This window comes from Macaca mulatta, chromosome 12 (assembly GCF_049350105.2).
Source record: "Macaca mulatta isolate MMU2019108-1 chromosome 12, T2T-MMU8v2.0, whole genome shotgun sequence".
Taxonomy (NCBI): domain Eukaryota; kingdom Metazoa; phylum Chordata; class Mammalia; order Primates; family Cercopithecidae; genus Macaca; species Macaca mulatta.
The window spans coordinates 17,896,405-17,912,436 of record NC_133417.1 but is presented as its reverse complement, the minus strand read 5'-3'; the positions used below and the strand labels follow the sequence as shown (position 1 = coordinate 17,912,436).

General features: G+C 41.7%; 1 protein-coding gene across 5 annotated transcripts in view; it reads left to right on the top strand.

The window, feature by feature from the left end:
* Positions 1–16,032, top strand: part of CFAP221 (cilia and flagella associated protein 221) — a 113,901-nt gene that overhangs the window by 51,325 nt on the left and 46,544 nt on the right. For all 5 annotated transcript variants that reach the window (XM_015109927.3, XM_015109923.3, XM_028830641.2 and 2 more), the window contains 6 exons: positions 4,170–4,329; positions 7,656–7,776; positions 7,860–7,971; positions 8,165–8,273; positions 11,355–11,442; positions 14,502–14,591. In XM_015109927.3, the coding sequence (XP_014965413.2) occupies positions 4,170–4,329; positions 7,656–7,776; positions 7,860–7,971; positions 8,165–8,273; positions 11,355–11,442; positions 14,502–14,591 (680 nt within the window). The remainder of the gene's footprint in view (positions 1–4,169; positions 4,330–7,655; positions 7,777–7,859; positions 7,972–8,164; positions 8,274–11,354; positions 11,443–14,501; positions 14,592–16,032) is intronic.

Below are 16,032 nucleotides of genomic sequence, written 5' to 3'. Positions count from 1 at the left end.
GCAGGGGCTGGGGAGTGTGGCCACTGTGAGTGGGATGGTAGCCCTCCCTTCTATAATCCAGTGAATCGAAAGCATGGTTAGAATGTGGATGATTTTAAAGCTAACTAGCTATTAATTTCCCAACATCAGCTTTGAGAGATCCAGTAGTTTACCCAAAGTCACCCAGCTAGAGGAACCCTAAATCTTGGAATATTAAAACCAATACTTACGATGTTACCAGTACAGGGTGTCCAGGTTCTTGGCGCTTTGAACAAGGAATTGGACAAAATGCACAGAGCAAGGAAAGAATGAGGCAACAAAAGCAGAAATGTACTGAAAACAAAAGTATCCTCCACAGGATGGGAGCCAGCGAGTATAGGGGCTCAAGAGCTCCGTTACAGAATTTTCTGGGGTTTAAATACCCTCTAGAGGTTTCCCATTGGTTACTTGATGTACACCCTGTGTAAATGAAGTAGTGACCACCAGTCGGAGCCTGAAGTGAAGTTACAAACTTAGACTCCTATGCTTTGGTTGCTTTCTGCAATCAATCAGAGATGCTTTCCATTTTCCATCTGCCATGCAGAAAAATTACAAAGGGAGTAGCCTCCAGTCCTTTGGTTACTTAGGTGCGGAGAGTTGGGGTTTTCCTTCTGATTTAGTTCTAGGAGGTCAGCGTGAATCGGCCTTAGGTTCCTTGTGTCTCCAGACCCTTTTCTGCCTCAGGAACACCGTGTGGATTGAATGGCTCTACGACAATTTAGGGAGAGTGATCTGTACTTTTTGAGATCTTTGAAGAAAAAGTTATTTTAAAATTAAATAATTTTACGGTGCTAGTACAATGTTGTAGTAACACTGTCTGGACATGGGAAAGAAGAAATTTTTTTTAATGTTCCCCATCCTGGGCCTCACTGCCGTAACAAGTAATGTGCTTTTGTTTTTCCGTCTCCTTTCAATAACTTTTCATGTTAATGCTCATGCTTTGTATAATCGTAGTCCAGGTGAAGACACGGTGGTATTTACCATTATATTATTTTTCAGTGCTGTTACGTTTTCTTATGATACCCATCATATTCATCAACTAGGGTGTTCTTAGCCTTCAGTTGATTTCTGAGTTTTTTCCTCTTCTCTCTCTCTCTGCTCACCACCCTCCATGTCCTGTGATTCAACATTACCCCTGGTTATGTTAAGGGTGGTGATCTGAAACTGACCCAATGAAATTGGCCCAAAGTGTAAAAGAGCAATTTGGGCTTGTCTTTTCTTTTTTTTTTTGTTTTGAGATGGAGTCTCACTCTGTTGCCCAGGCTGGAGTGCAGTGGCCGGATCTCAGCTCACTGCAAGCTCCGCCTCCCGGGTTTATGCCATTCTGCTGCCTCAGCCTCCTGAGTAGCTGGGACTACAGGCGCCCGCCACCACGCCCGGCTAGTTTTTTGTATTTTTTAGTAGAGACGGGGTTTCACCGTGTTAGCCAGGATGGTCTCGATCTCCTGACCTCGTGATCCTCCCATCTCGGCCTCCCAAAGTGCTGGGATTACAGGCCTGAGCCACCGCACCCGGCCTGGGCTTTTCTTAAGGAGGTAGTCATTGTTGGGGGTGAGGGTACCCTTCTCACTTTAAAAGCGTGAAACATACTCTCCTTTGTCCCACTGTTAGTTTTGGCTGAGCAGTAAGTGGTAACTCCTTGGCACGCCTTTTACAGCTGCTAACATTTGACAATCCACTGCTCCCTGTTAATGGAAAAAGCGCCCTACTCTGGTTGCCTAGACTACACCTTCACAGTGTGCTTTATGTATTAGGTCTGAGCTGGCAGCACTTAAAAATAAATCAGCTAGGTCAAGGCAAACATTAATCCTTGCTTCCAGAGCTTGTCCTTATTTTTTAAGTTAATGAGCTAGAGCAGAAGCAATAGAATGTTCTTATTTTAGAGCCCCGGATCAATTTATGGGCTAAAGGGGGCTATTTTCTGACCAAGTGGGTGGTCAAAGTATTGAAGCCCCACACATGATGGAGAGTCACAGTTTGTCTCCAGCTGGTCTTAGGTTGGCTGGTGGACCCAGGGTCTTCTGCTGATTCCCTCCTCCCTGCAGTGGATTCTAGGGTCGCTAGTGAGTATCACTGAAAGAGTTTGACTTCTGCTCTCAGGAACTTGATGAAGACCTGTTTCTGAAGCACTGTGCTGGGGATCCAGGAAGATATGAAAGCTATGGGGCTGGTGTCTGCTTTATGAACTTGATATCTAGTTGGGAGACAGGGAAACTTTGAAAGGTAACACATCAAGGGTCCGCGAGTTCAGTAGGGCTGACAGAAGGTTCCTGTGGAGGGAGAGGCATGGATAGTTTGGTGTAATATGTAGGTTGATATAGGCTTTTAAGTTTGGGTTCATTCACTCATTCAACACGAATTTATTGAGCTGGGAATGCAGTAATGAGCAGGTGCCTGCTTTCCTAAAATTTACACTCTAACTAGGAGAAGGCAGATGGTAAATGCAGTAATTTCCGGGAGTAGGATGAAGCTAAAAGAAAATCTGGAGAGAGCTCTTCAGGCCTAGGGAATTGCAAGTGCCGAGCCAGTGCAGAGTGCAGAGCCAGCAGGAGCCAATGATAAGGGATTAGAGCCAAGGCTCTTTCCTTCTCATACCCCTGCTCCCACCTCTTCTCACAAGGGGGGCCTTTCCTTTCCACCCACTTGCTTCCCCATGCCCTGTTGGTATTCATGTCTTGACTTTGTATTTTATGTTCATTTGTTTATGTTTTGCTGTCCCCAACTAGAATGTAAACTGTGAGATCTGGGATTTGTTTTGTTTATTGCTCTAACTCTAGTGCCTTAAACAGTGCCTGACACACAGTAAGCACTCAATAAGCACATGAATGGGTGAAGGAAAGGCCCATGTGGTTGGGCACAGGGAGAAGGGAGGGTCGCACAAGATTCAGGAAGCAGATGAATGTAAAGGAGGGCACGTATGGGGGACTGTGCAAGGCCTCCGCAGGGACAGTGGGAGGACCAGATGCATAGGAGCAGGTAGTCTCATCTAGAGAGCAAACCTAAGAGCCTTCATTGGAAGTCAGAGAGAACATTCGTCCTCCAGTTACATTCTAGTTGGGGACAGCAATAAGTAAATAAATAAATAAATAAATAAAATTGATCCTCCCTTTCTTCTCTTTTTCTCTCCACATTTGTTAGCACTTACTATGTTCCAAGCACTTACTATGTTCCAAGCCCTGTCGGCACCAGAGATACAAAAGAAGGATTAGGCATGGTGTGATATTTGACTCTGGGGAGAATAGCAGTCCATCCTAAAGATTTGAAAAGAAAGAATCAAATTATACAAAAAAAGAAGTAAATTGTTTGGACACAAACTTGTATGTGTGTTCCTAGCTTTTCCTGTTGCTTATAGCATTAATATTGACATCTGGTAATTTGCTGACAGATGATAGTTCTGGGAGTTCATGTCTGAATCACTAATGCAGATTGATATGTATATATTTGTAGAAGTGATGCAATCAAATAATTATTGTAAAGGATGAATGTAGTAATTAATAAATAAGATCAATGTAAACATGCAGAAGTTGATTCACACGTATTTAATGAAAAAGCTACATAAGGATAATGGAAATACTGTACTTGTGCTTAGCATGGGAAGAATGTCCAGTTGGCCCTTGAACAGCATAGGTTTGAACTGCATGGGCCCACTTATATTCAGATTTTTTTTCAATAAAAGTTAAACTGAGTGTGTCTGCCTCTTCTTCCACCTCTTCTCCCTCTACCACCCTTGAGACAGCAAGATCAATCCCTCCTCTCCCTCCTCCTCAGCCTATTCAACATGAAGACAAAGAAAATGAAGACCTTCGTGATGATCCACTTCCACTTAAGGAACAACAAATATATTTTCTCTTCCTGATCATTTCCATAATAACATGTTCTTTTTTCTGGTTTATAGTAAATAATACGTATAACATATATAATGTGTGTTAATTGACTGCTTATGTTATCATTAAGGCTTCTGGTCAACGGTAGACTAGTAGTTAAGTGTTTGGGAAGCCAACAGTTATGTGTGGATTTTCAACTGTGTGGGGAGTCAGCGCCCCAACCTCCGCGTTGTCGGAGAGTCAGCTGTATTCGTGTGTGTGTCAGCCTCTGTGACTGGACTTGGCAAGAAGAAAGGGTATCACATTTTCTCATTTCTTTCCTCTCAGGAATAATTCCGGCTAATGGGAAGATGACTGTGACTATTAAGTTTACACCCTTTCAGTATGGGACTGCACAAATAAAAATGCAGTTATGGATTTCACAATTCAACTCTCAACCGTACGAATGTGTCTTCACCGGAACATGCTATCCCAACGTGGCCTTACCGTATGGCATCTTTGCAGTGTTTTTGTTTATTCTTAACCCTTTCTCGAAAATCCAAGTCTTCCTTTCTTCCATTCTGTCTTTCTTGTAAAAGAATGTCCTCAAAAATGTATTTAAAATGATGAGCCAACATAAAATATACTTTAAAACATAACAAATGTAGAACATATCTATGTTAGTTCCTGGAGTTGCTTCTGACAAGAAGGGAAGAAACAAGAAAAAGGGATTTTTGAGGGACACGTTTTTTCACTGATTACTACTGATGCACTGTTTGAATTGTTTACCATATGCATGTCTTATTGCCTATTCAAAAATTTGTCCAATAGGGCTGGAACAACATAAGTGTTTTTAGGGTTTCCATATAGCATTTCAATTAACTGAGTCCCTGATGTTTGCAGTGCCTATTGCAAAGCTCAGTGGGAAATGGCCCACAACCTCAAGAGACCAAAATAAGTCATATTACAAGTGATTTCACATGAGGCAGAGACAGAAATGTCTGAAAAACAGAAATGTTTGAAAAACACAGGAGATTTTTCAAAGCACCATCAGACTAGTGAAGATGTGAAGTGGGATTAAGTTGTACTTCATAACAAATCCTTTCCGAACTTCCATTTCCATTTGAATATGAGCTTGTACTTTTACATCTCAGTACCTCTGGTTAACATCATGATTTTTTCTTATACCCATGATTTTTATAAAAATTAAAAGTTGCTGGGCGTGGTGACTCACACCTGTAATCCCAGCACTTTGGGAGGCTGAGGCAGGCGGATCACCTGAGGTCAGGCTTTCAAGACCAGCCTGGCCAACATGGTGAAACCCTGTCTCTACTAAAAATGCAAAAATTACCTGGGCGTGGCCACGTGTCTGTAATCCCAGCTACTTGGGAGGCTGAAGCAGGAGAATTGCTTGAACGCGGGAGGCAGAGATTGCAGTGAGCTGAGATCACGCCACTGCACTCCAGCCTATGTGCCAGAGTGAGACATCGTCTCAAAAAAAAAGTTGTCACAGTGTAAATACTAATCTTAGAAGATTCTGACAATTATTTTGAAAATGATGGGGAAATATCTTGCTTTTCCTCTTCTTTGCACATGGATACTCATCACATATTAACATCGTTAAGCATATTACAAGTGGAGTAGCAACCTTATACCAAAATATGAACTCACTCCATGATATCTTAGATATTTATGTCATGATGTCTTCCTAAAAATTCCTAAAAATTTTTAGGAATTTTAGGAATTCCTAAAATTCCTAAAAATTCAAAGCAGCCTAAGTCAACTGTAGGGTATTAGTGTGGCCTGCTGAACCCAAATTTTGCAAATAACCGTCATTAAAATAAAATCACTCAGGCAACAAACAAGTAGAACTGAACAAAGATTTTAAAACTGCTGATTTTTCTGGTGGCAAATAACCAGGTGAGCAAAATGGTGTTTGCCACTTCACATCAGGTGCTACAATACTCAAATGACTTTCTTAAAGACATCATATGAGTGCGATTTTTATTTGTATTTCCTTCCATAGCTGTGTTTTTACATGCACAACAGCACTGTATGACAGAAGCACCATGCAAAGGCAGGCTCATGCTATTTCTAAATTACTATGTTAGTATCTTATTTAGTATCCTCTTGACATTTTCAAGGACTATGTCTTAAGATCTGCTTGTCTGTCCGAACTGCAAATAATATTATAACATATAAATTCTACCATGAAGGGAAAAAAAACTAGCTGTAGTTTCTGAACAGGAAAAAATACTGGCTGTAGTGTTCTCTGAAATTTTCATAGATTGCTTTCTTCACTTCATTATAAAGTGTGTGATAGACTTACTCATGTCTAAATTTGGCACTGCCAAATTCCACATGTAACTGATTTATCATTTTCTTAGACCTCTTCATTTCCATCATCAACGTTGAGGATACTGTTTAGGAGGCTGCTTTTTAACATCCCCAGATTTAGTTGCTCCCCAGTATTTAACAGCAGAAGTGGTGTCAAGGCTCCACTGAGATGGGGATGCCGAACCTCAGTTCACTACCTGGCTAAGCACCTCACCCTGCACATCAGAGCATGTTGGTGGGTGTGAGTCTCACCAAGAACAGGTTCTCCTATGCCCTGGGTTGTGCATGCTCTTACATGAGAGACGTTAAATTTGAGGTTGCTAACATAAGTTCCATACAGTGCAACCAGGCCTGTTCAGTGGGTGCTCAGCAAATACACATTAACCGTCAGAGTGAGTGAATGTTCACCTATTTTTATCTTATTTTTGTACGGTCACGGAAAACAAGTGTTTATCCTATAAAACAAGTGTTCACACGTGGATGCTTAAAGAAATGCTTCGCCTAAACTATTATGCCAAATTGGTACTGAACAAATAAATTTAAAAATGATTATTTTCAAAATCATAACTTTGTTTGTGTTGCGGAAAAATATAACTATTAAGATAAAAATAATTTCTAAAAAAAGAAAAAAAGAAATGCTTCATAGGTAGCGTTTCTGAATAGAACACAGTTCTACTGCATCTCATAATAGATAACCTGAATAGCTTCTGCAGGCTATTAGCTGCACTGTCTCTAACTACCCATGTCCAAAGTCAGTTTCTAATTACAGAAAAGAACCCAAACATTAATCTGAATCTCTTTTTGAAATATCTTGCTACAAACAATTGCATAATCATTCTTTTACTAGGAAGATAAATCAAGGTAAGATTTTTTTTTTAATGTAATAAATCTAGCTATTGAAAACCAACAGGCTGGAAATAGATTATGCTAGACCTTGAGAGCATTTTTCAGCATGTCACATTTTCAGTCAGTATGTTCTGTAAGAATGTAAGGCAATGCAACCCCAGCACTTTGGGAGGCAGAGGTGGGCGGATCACAAGGTCAAGAGATGGAGACCATCCTGGCCAACATGGTGAAACCCCGTCTCTACTAAAAATACAAAAATTAGCTGGGCGTGGTGGTGCACGCCTGTAGTCCCAGGCACTTGAGAGGCTGAGGCAGGAGAATCGCTTGAACTCGGGAGGGAGAGGTTGCAGAGAGCCGCAATCGTGCCACTGCACTCCAGCCTGATGACAGAGTGAGACTCTGTCTCAGAAAAAAAAAAAAAAAGATTGTAAGGCAAAACAACCATTGGTGGGCTCTTTTGATATCTCTGATTATACTCTAATACACTAACATCACATTTATTTTAGTAGACCACTGTTGAGGCACACGTTTATTTTCAGTTTAGATATAATAAGGGACTTCAGGTTGTGGTGGTATCAGAAGGAACATACAAAATTAGGAACCTTGAGTTAATGACTTATTTACTAATTTAACATTTGTTTAAACCTATAGATTAGAAGAGTTTGAAAGGTTCAATACTCTTTCTAAGAAAGTAAACCTTCCTCCAGAAAAAGCAATGATGCATATAAATTTTCACCGACCACCAGCGAAGCTGCAGCCTCAGAAGGTGAAGGTACGGTGGGCCTTGTCCTCAGTGTGATGAAAGGGTGACAGAATGGCAGAGTAATTGATTTCCCTATTGATTTGGTCTCTTAGGAAATTGAGTACCAGAACCTCAGATTTCCAGTAGATTTATCGAATCCATTTGCCGTGGCAACTGTTTTAAACCAAGAACCAGGAAAATTGAAGATTAAAGAATTAAGAGAAGGTAACCAGTTGATTGGCCATAAAGCAGCCCCTGAGCCGAATGTGAAAGAGTTACTGCTTGTCATACTGATTACCTATGAAAAACAAAATTCGGTTAGATTGCTGTTATGCCTCGCCATTAGAAATGTGTTTTTCTCTCTGCACATGACTTTAATCTGATTACTGGTATAAACATTGTCTGCTCCTGCTTTCAGTTTTGGACCAGGGCACTGAAATTTCAAAAACGAGACAGATGAAGGAGGCACTCTTTGAACAGAAAGTCAGACAGGACATTCACGATGAGATGGAAAATCATCTTAAGTGGTAAATATTGAGCAATTATTTGTATCAAGTGACAGTACAGTTGTTTTTAGATGATGATCTTTTATAAATGAGAGACAGTAAAATGTAATAACATTTTAGGTACTTTGGAGAATTTAATGATTGTTTCTCTGCCAGTGGTCCTTCCACTTCAGTAGGAAGTTTCTATTAGGAATAAATATATGTGACCAGACCATGCTGTTTCCTAAATGTGACCAGTGGCAGGACCGGAGTGAATTGTGGGAGATGCTCCCTGCTCCTGCTGGCCACTCTGCTGGCACCCCTCAGCCCAGGACAGATCTGGGTGCCTTGGGCACCCCAAATCACACTCCCATCATCCTCTACCTCAACCAGGAGTCCCTGTGCCTTGGGCTGTGTGCCCCAGATGCCTTCTGGGTAGCCCAGTGGGGTGAGGCTCTGGGGGGTTCCTAATGGAGGTTTTAAAACTGAGATGTGAGAATTCTTGTGCTTCTGTGCCCAAATTAGAAACTTTTTCACGACTTTTTTTTAACCAGATCAGACCAAGCATATGCATGTGTACAGATTTAGCTGAAAAGTAAACTTTTTTTTTTTTTTTTTTGAGAAAGGGTGTCACTCTGTCACCCTGGCTGGAGTGCAGTGTCACATCATGGCTGGCTGCACCCCCAGCCTCCCAGCCTAAAGTGAACTTCCCACTTCAGCCTCCCAAGTAGCTGGGAGCACAGATGCGCACCACCACGCCCAGTTAATTTTTTTTTTCTGTTTTTTTTTTTTTTTTAGAGATAGGGTCTCACTATGTTGCCCAGGTGAGACCCGATCCCCTGGGCTCAAGTATCCTCCTGCTTGACCTCCCAAAGTGCTGAGATTACAGGTCTGAGCCACTATGCCTGACCTAGAGTAAACTGGGCTGAAAAAGAGACTCTTGGAGAGTGTCATTGAGAGGCTGCCTTCTCCATGACCCAGCCTCCACCCCTCCTGACACATGAGAACGTGACCTCACCTGAAGCCCTCTGAAGGTGCCCACTGGGCTAGTCCCCTGTCTCTGGGGAAATGGCCCTTGTTTCCAACAGAAATCCCTTCTGCCTCGGCTTACGTCTATAGTTACGGTTCTGCCTCAGTTAATGGGAAGTACCCCAAGGAACTGAAAATTTTATGTTTATAAACACCTTTTCCCTATTATGAAAAACAGGTAGGTCATCATGGTAGGAAACCTAAAAACATGTTTTTTTACATGTAGAGAAGAAAAAAAAATCACGGTGATGTCACCACTCAGCAGTGACCAGTGACCACTGTCAATACTGGGGTTTTTGTTCTTTCTATGCGTCTCTGTATCAGACCTGAAGTCACATCCCAGATCCCATTCTGAATGCTGTGTTGTTCCTTTAATATTTTTCCCAACTTTTTATGTTGAAAGATCTTAAACCCACATATTCTTGACCTCGGCTCACTAATTTTTCACATTAGGACACATATACTCCCCTCACTCCACACGCATGCACACACATATCTGCATGCACATTTTCCCCCGAGCCATTTGCAAATAAATTGCAGATGTCAGGAAGCTTCACGCCAAAATACCTCAGCATGTAGCTCCTAAGAACACAGACATGCTTCAACATTATTGTAATCACTTCCAAGAGATTTCACACTGATACAATAATATTATTGAATAATCAGTCTATAGGCAAATTTAGCCAGTTGTCCCAAAATGTACTTTATACCTAGTCTTTTAAAAAATATTTATTTTAAATTTTATATAAATAAAATAGAGACAGGGTTTTGCCATGTTGCCCAGGCTGGTCTTGAACTGCTGCCCTCAAGCACTCCACCAGCCCGGGCCTCCAAAGTGCTGGGATTACAAGTGTGAGCCACCACACCCGGCCTATACCTGGTTTGTTTTTGTTTTGTTTTTGGAGAGAGGTATCCAGGGTCCAGTCAAAGATCATACCATTTGTATTTAGCTTTCATGTCCCTTTAGTCTCCTCTAACCTAAAGCAGTTCTCTAGAATATCTCTCTACCTCCACTTTAAAAATCATAAATATTATTTATTTAAGACATGTGCTAGGTTTTGTGATGAATACATTGCATATTAGTATCTTTAAATTGTGATAAAATTCATCATTTTAATCAGTTTAAAGTTTATTGTGCCTAGGTTTTTAGTAAATCCACAATGTTGCATGACCATCAGCACTACCCAATTCCAGAACATAGGCATCACTAGAAAAAGAAACCTCATACCCATTATCAGTCACTCCCCACTCCCCACTCCCCAAAGCCGCTGGCAACCACAATCTGCTTTCAGTCTCTATGGATTTGCCCACTCTGGACATTTCATATAAAGGGAATCACATAATACATGGTCTTTTGTGACTGGCTTCTTCCACTTAACATGTTTTTAAGATTCATCCACATCATAGCATGTGTTAGTACTGCATTCCTTTTTATGGCTGAATCATATCTCATTGAATGGATATGCAACATTTTGCTTATTCATTCATCAGTTACTGGACATTTCAGTAGTTTCCACTTTTTGAGTATTATGAATAATGCTGCTGTGAACATTTATATGCACTTTTTTATGTGACCATATCTTTTCAGTTCTCTTAGGTATGTACCTAGGAGTGGAATTGCCAGGTCATATGGTAACTCTATGTTTAACTTTTTATGGCGCCACCAAACTGTTTTTCATGGTGGCTGAACCATTTTACATTCCCACCAGCAACATATGAGGGTTATGGTTTCTCCACTTGCTCACCAATACCTGTTATTTTCCATTATTATCATCATCATCATAGCCATCCCAGTGGGTGTAAAGGGGTGTATTGTTGTGGCTTTGATTTGTATTTCCCTAATGATTTAGAAGGTTGAGCATCTAGATGTTGCTACTCATAAATATTTAAGATAAGCTTCACTTTGTAGAACACATTATTCGTCTTAGTTTTGCTGCTGAAGCCTCTATAACTTCTGTATCCCATGTGTCTCCTCCAGCATCTCAGCGTTCCTTTTCAGTTTTGGAATATAGTGAAATATTCCATCCTAAAGTTGACTCTGGTATTCTGATGGGTTGTGGACACCGTTGTTATTTTTTTTTTTTTTCTCCCCAGGCAGGTGCACCTTGGTAAAGATCCTATGTCTTTTAAACTTAAAAAAGAGCTTACTGAGGAGTGGCAAAGAGCATGCGCCAAATATAAGGTCAGAGTTATTGCTAATTTGCTATCATTTGTTTCACTAGATGTTTTTAAATTCCTACTATCTGCAAGGTGCCAGGTGTAGGAAAACCCACAGTTAAGTTGGGAGTGGGAAAGGCTGATGACAAGTAAATTGTCAACCATAAATCAAGACTGGCTATAAGTGTCACCAGGGACCTATAGTAAGTATTGTGGGGATGCAGAAGCCAGAGAGGAGAGAACACCCATCTGATTGGGATGCTTCCTGGAAGACCTTGTATAATTTTTTGAAAAGTAGTAAAGAGGACAAAGGCATTCACATGAAGGAAATGACTCAAATTCGAGTGGGAGTTTTGAGTCGGGGTCCCCTGTCCCATGATCTGCAAAGCGTGAAGACAAAAGAGACCCAAAGTTGGTAACCAGGACCCACATCAGAGACAGATGCAAATGATAGTCCCAAGTCAGAGACCCTCAAAGGGGCCGAGCAGAAAAGGGAAACTGGTCTGAGGGCACCACACCTGAGGTTCCAAGGTAGCACCTGTAGGTTCAGGGATGGGAACTGGGGACTGTGCAGCACCCATGGCCTCACCATGCTTTGAAGATGGTTATTACCTACACAGCAGCTGCAGAGAACACTGAGGACAAGTCCACAGTGGCTAAAACACAAGATACACATGGGCCAGAGGAGACAGGAGTCCGCTGGGGTTCTGTGTCTGAATTTAATTGGTAGGACTTGCAGAACGATCACATATTATATGAATTGGCTCAGGTTGGACATAACAAAGTACCACCGACTGGGTGGCTTAAAACAACAAAAATTTATTTTCTCATAGTTCTGGAGGCTAGAAGTCCAAAAGCAAGTTCTCAGCACGTTTGATTCCTTCTGAGAGCCATGAGTGAAGGATCCGTTCCGGATCTCTCTCCTTGGCTTTTCGGTGGCCACCTTCTCCTCATACCTTCGTGTGGTCCTCTGTGTCTGTGTGCTAATCTCTCATATAAGGACAGCAGTCATACTGGATTAAGACCCACTCTAACAGCCCCATTTTAACTCGGTCACTTCTTTAAAGACTCCATTTCTAAATACCATCACATGCTGAGTTCTGGGGGTTAAGGCTTCAACATAGGAATTTCGAAGGGACACAATTCAACCCATAACACAGATTTTTGAGCCGGGGAATGCGAGATTCAGGTAGACTGACTTGGCAGCAGTGGCTGGAAGGGATTGGGGAAAAACATTTCTTGTCAGATATGAATATGTTTCACATAGAGAATGTACTTTTCTTTCTAGAGTTGGAGTCCAACTAGATATTTAAATAAATTTGTCTTATTTTTCTTCATTTTTCATAAGACAAAAGAATATAAAATCATTACATTGGTAAATCTTTGCATTTAGAAAAATCACATATAAGATGTGCATTTAAATTTAGTTCCACGTGTTCAGATTCTTTGCATGCTCTCTTAAAAACAAAACATCAAGTATTTTCCCTCAACCCCACAGTGGAATGCTGTTTTCTAACCTTTTTAAAGGTGAAGTGGGCACAGACATGCCCAGATCAGTCACTGTGGGCATTGAGGCTGTGGCTGCGGGCAGTATCAGCCAAGGAGCAGTCCCATCTTAAGCATGGCTCGTGGGGCAAGGAGGATGAGCAGGCAGCCCAGACACCTTGGACTATGGGAGATCAAGTGTCTCAGGGACCCCATTCTGTGTGTCCAGGGGATTTCATCTGAGAGCTGAGTCCTGGCAGGTGACCCAGTGGCATGGAACTCCTGGAGGAGTTCCACCCCAGGCACATGGTGGAAACCAAGAGGAGCAATGGTGGGGGAAGGAAGGAGCTGGCCTCAGAGTGGGATGGCACAGCCCTCAAGGATCATGAGCTTTTACTCATCATCATCAAATCAGCAGTGTCTTACTAAAGATATAATAAATCTCCCTTGTCATTATTCTAGCTAATGATCTATTTGCCAGTCCCTTCTTTAAATTGCCTATTTTATTTTACTCTTAATGCTGGTGGGGATCTGGGTCTCGCCATGAAATTTGTACTTTGAACTTAATGTGCTCAGTCTCAAACTCACTTCCTAATATGTGCCAATCAGAGCTAGGCAGCTTACCACCCTGGTGACAATAGCATGCCTCTCTTATTTCTGAATAGGGTGTTAATGTGATGATCAGAATAGATTTTTTCCAAATAAATCCTTTAAAATTTTTATAAACAGTGTACTTAAGAGCCAAGCTGGTTTTTGAAGTTACCCAACAAACAATTAATAGAACACACAGATAGGCAAAAACTAACACCATCTGCGGAGTACGCAGTCCCCTTTCCCACCTGGGCAGACACATATAGACACTGACCCCAGCCCAGCCAGCCTACCCCAGGAGTCACTGTTAGCTCCTGAGAATAAGAAAAAGGGCCCAGACGCCATCAGGGAAGCAGGCAGGTAAGGGAAGGAGAGCAGCCTGGGATCACTCACCTCCGGGGAACCGCAGGTCACTTTCCAGCCCGGGAAGACCTGTCAGCTTCCACCACCCAGGAGAAGGGAGGAATCCCCACATGCCTGCCTTAAAACCTGACGCCAGGATAATCAACTTGAGCTTAAAACTTTACTGGGACGTTAAATGTCTTTTTAATGAAATTTGTATACTCCCATAGTTACAGTTTCCTAAAATTCTTTCTATGAATGTTAAGCGTCTTGGAAATGATTTCCAAAGACACTCTCTGTTAGTTATAAAAAGAAGGTATCTACTCGGGAGGCTGAGGCAGGAGAATGGCATGAACCCGGGAGGCAGAGCCTGCAGGAACCAAGTTTGCACCACTGCACTCCAGCCTAGCCTAGGTGACCAAGTGAGACTCTGTCAAAAAAAAAAAAAAAAAAAAAGAAGGTGTCGAGTCTGTGCTTCGATCAGAGCTCCCTATGTTTAAACAGCGTAGTCATACTGATCTTTTTTGCCTACTTGTGTTTCACCATTTCTAATGGGAACGTCATGGGTGGATTTGGTCAATTGCTTAATGGGTTTCTACAAGTTTTAAAGACAAAGTTTTGTGCATTTATATTCAACTTAAATTATTTTGATGATTAAAAACCCAGCTAGATAGAGGAGATCCTATTTTGGATGAGGAATTTCAGCGACTTAAAACAGAAGTTAGCCAAAAACGGGTCATTCGCAACCAAGAAGAGGTGGGTAACTTTCCTTTATCTAGAATCTGATTATTGGCAGCTCTTTAAATGCTTATTTTTTAAAATGCTAAACGATTTTATAGAAATCCTTTACCAAGAGATATTTAATACTTTTTAATTTGCATAAATTTTCAGAATGTTCCCATATTTTTGCAAGTAAAGCATCAAAACTTGTAATTCATGTTTCTCTTGAAATGAACAGCATTATATACTTTGGCCACTCCTTTTCATCCCTCTACTTTCTTGTTTTGGGTCTCCTTTTTTGTTTTCCTTCATTCTCTAAACCCCTGTCCGCAGGTCGTCAAGGTGGATCCCTGGGCCTCTGTTCATTATCCCCCTTCCCTTGGTAGAAAGGATACAGAATCGGAAGTCAGAAGCCAGAGTTCTAATTATAACTCTATGACAGATTTGGGACCTTGGCAAGCCTCTTGGCTGTGGTGCCTTACTGTTCTCAAATGTAAAATGAGCACTGTGGCCCCATCCACCTGATTATCTCTGTCTTGTAATATTAGTTCATTTTCACATTGCTATGAAGAAATACCCAAGGCTTGATAATTTATAAAGGAAAAAGGTTTAATTGACTCACAGTTCTGAATGGCTTGAGAGGTCTAGGAAACTTACAATCATGGCAGAAGACGAAGCAAACACTTCCTTCTTTTCATGGTGGCAGGAATGAGAAGAATGAAAACCAAGCCAACGGGGAAGCCCCTTATAAAACCATCAGATCCTGTGAAAACTAAGTCACTAACATGAGAACTGGATGGGGGAAACTGCCCCCATGATTCAGTTATCTCCACCTGATCCCTCCTATGACGTGGGGATTATGGGAACTACAATTCAAGATCAGATTTAGGTGGGGACACAGCCAAACCATATCATTCTACCCCTGGCCCCTCCCAAATCTCATGTCCTCACAATTTAAAACAGAATCATGCCCTTCCAACAGTCCCACAAAGTCTTCACTTATTCCAGCATTAACTCAAAAGTGTCGGTCCAAAGTCCCATCTGAGACAAGGCAAGTCCCTTCCACCTATGAGCCTGTAAAATCAAAAGCAAGTTAGTTACTTCCTAGATACAATGGGAGTACAGGCATTGAGTAAATATACCCATTCCAAATGGGAGAAGTTGGCCAAAACAAAGGGGCTACAGGCCCCATGCAATTCAGAAATTCAATAGGGCGGTCATTAAACCTTAAAGATCCAAAATGATCTCCTTTGACTCCATGTCTCACATCCACATCATGCTGATGCAAGAGGTGGGCTCCCATAGCATTGGACTGCTTTGCTCCTGTGGCTTTGCAGGGTACAGCCTACCTCCCAGCTGCTTTCACAGGCTGGCATGGAGTGTCTGTGGCTTTTCCAGGCGCACAGTGCAAACTGTCGGTGGATCTAGCATTCTGGGGTCTGGAGGATGGCAGCCCTCTTCTCACAGCTCCACTAGG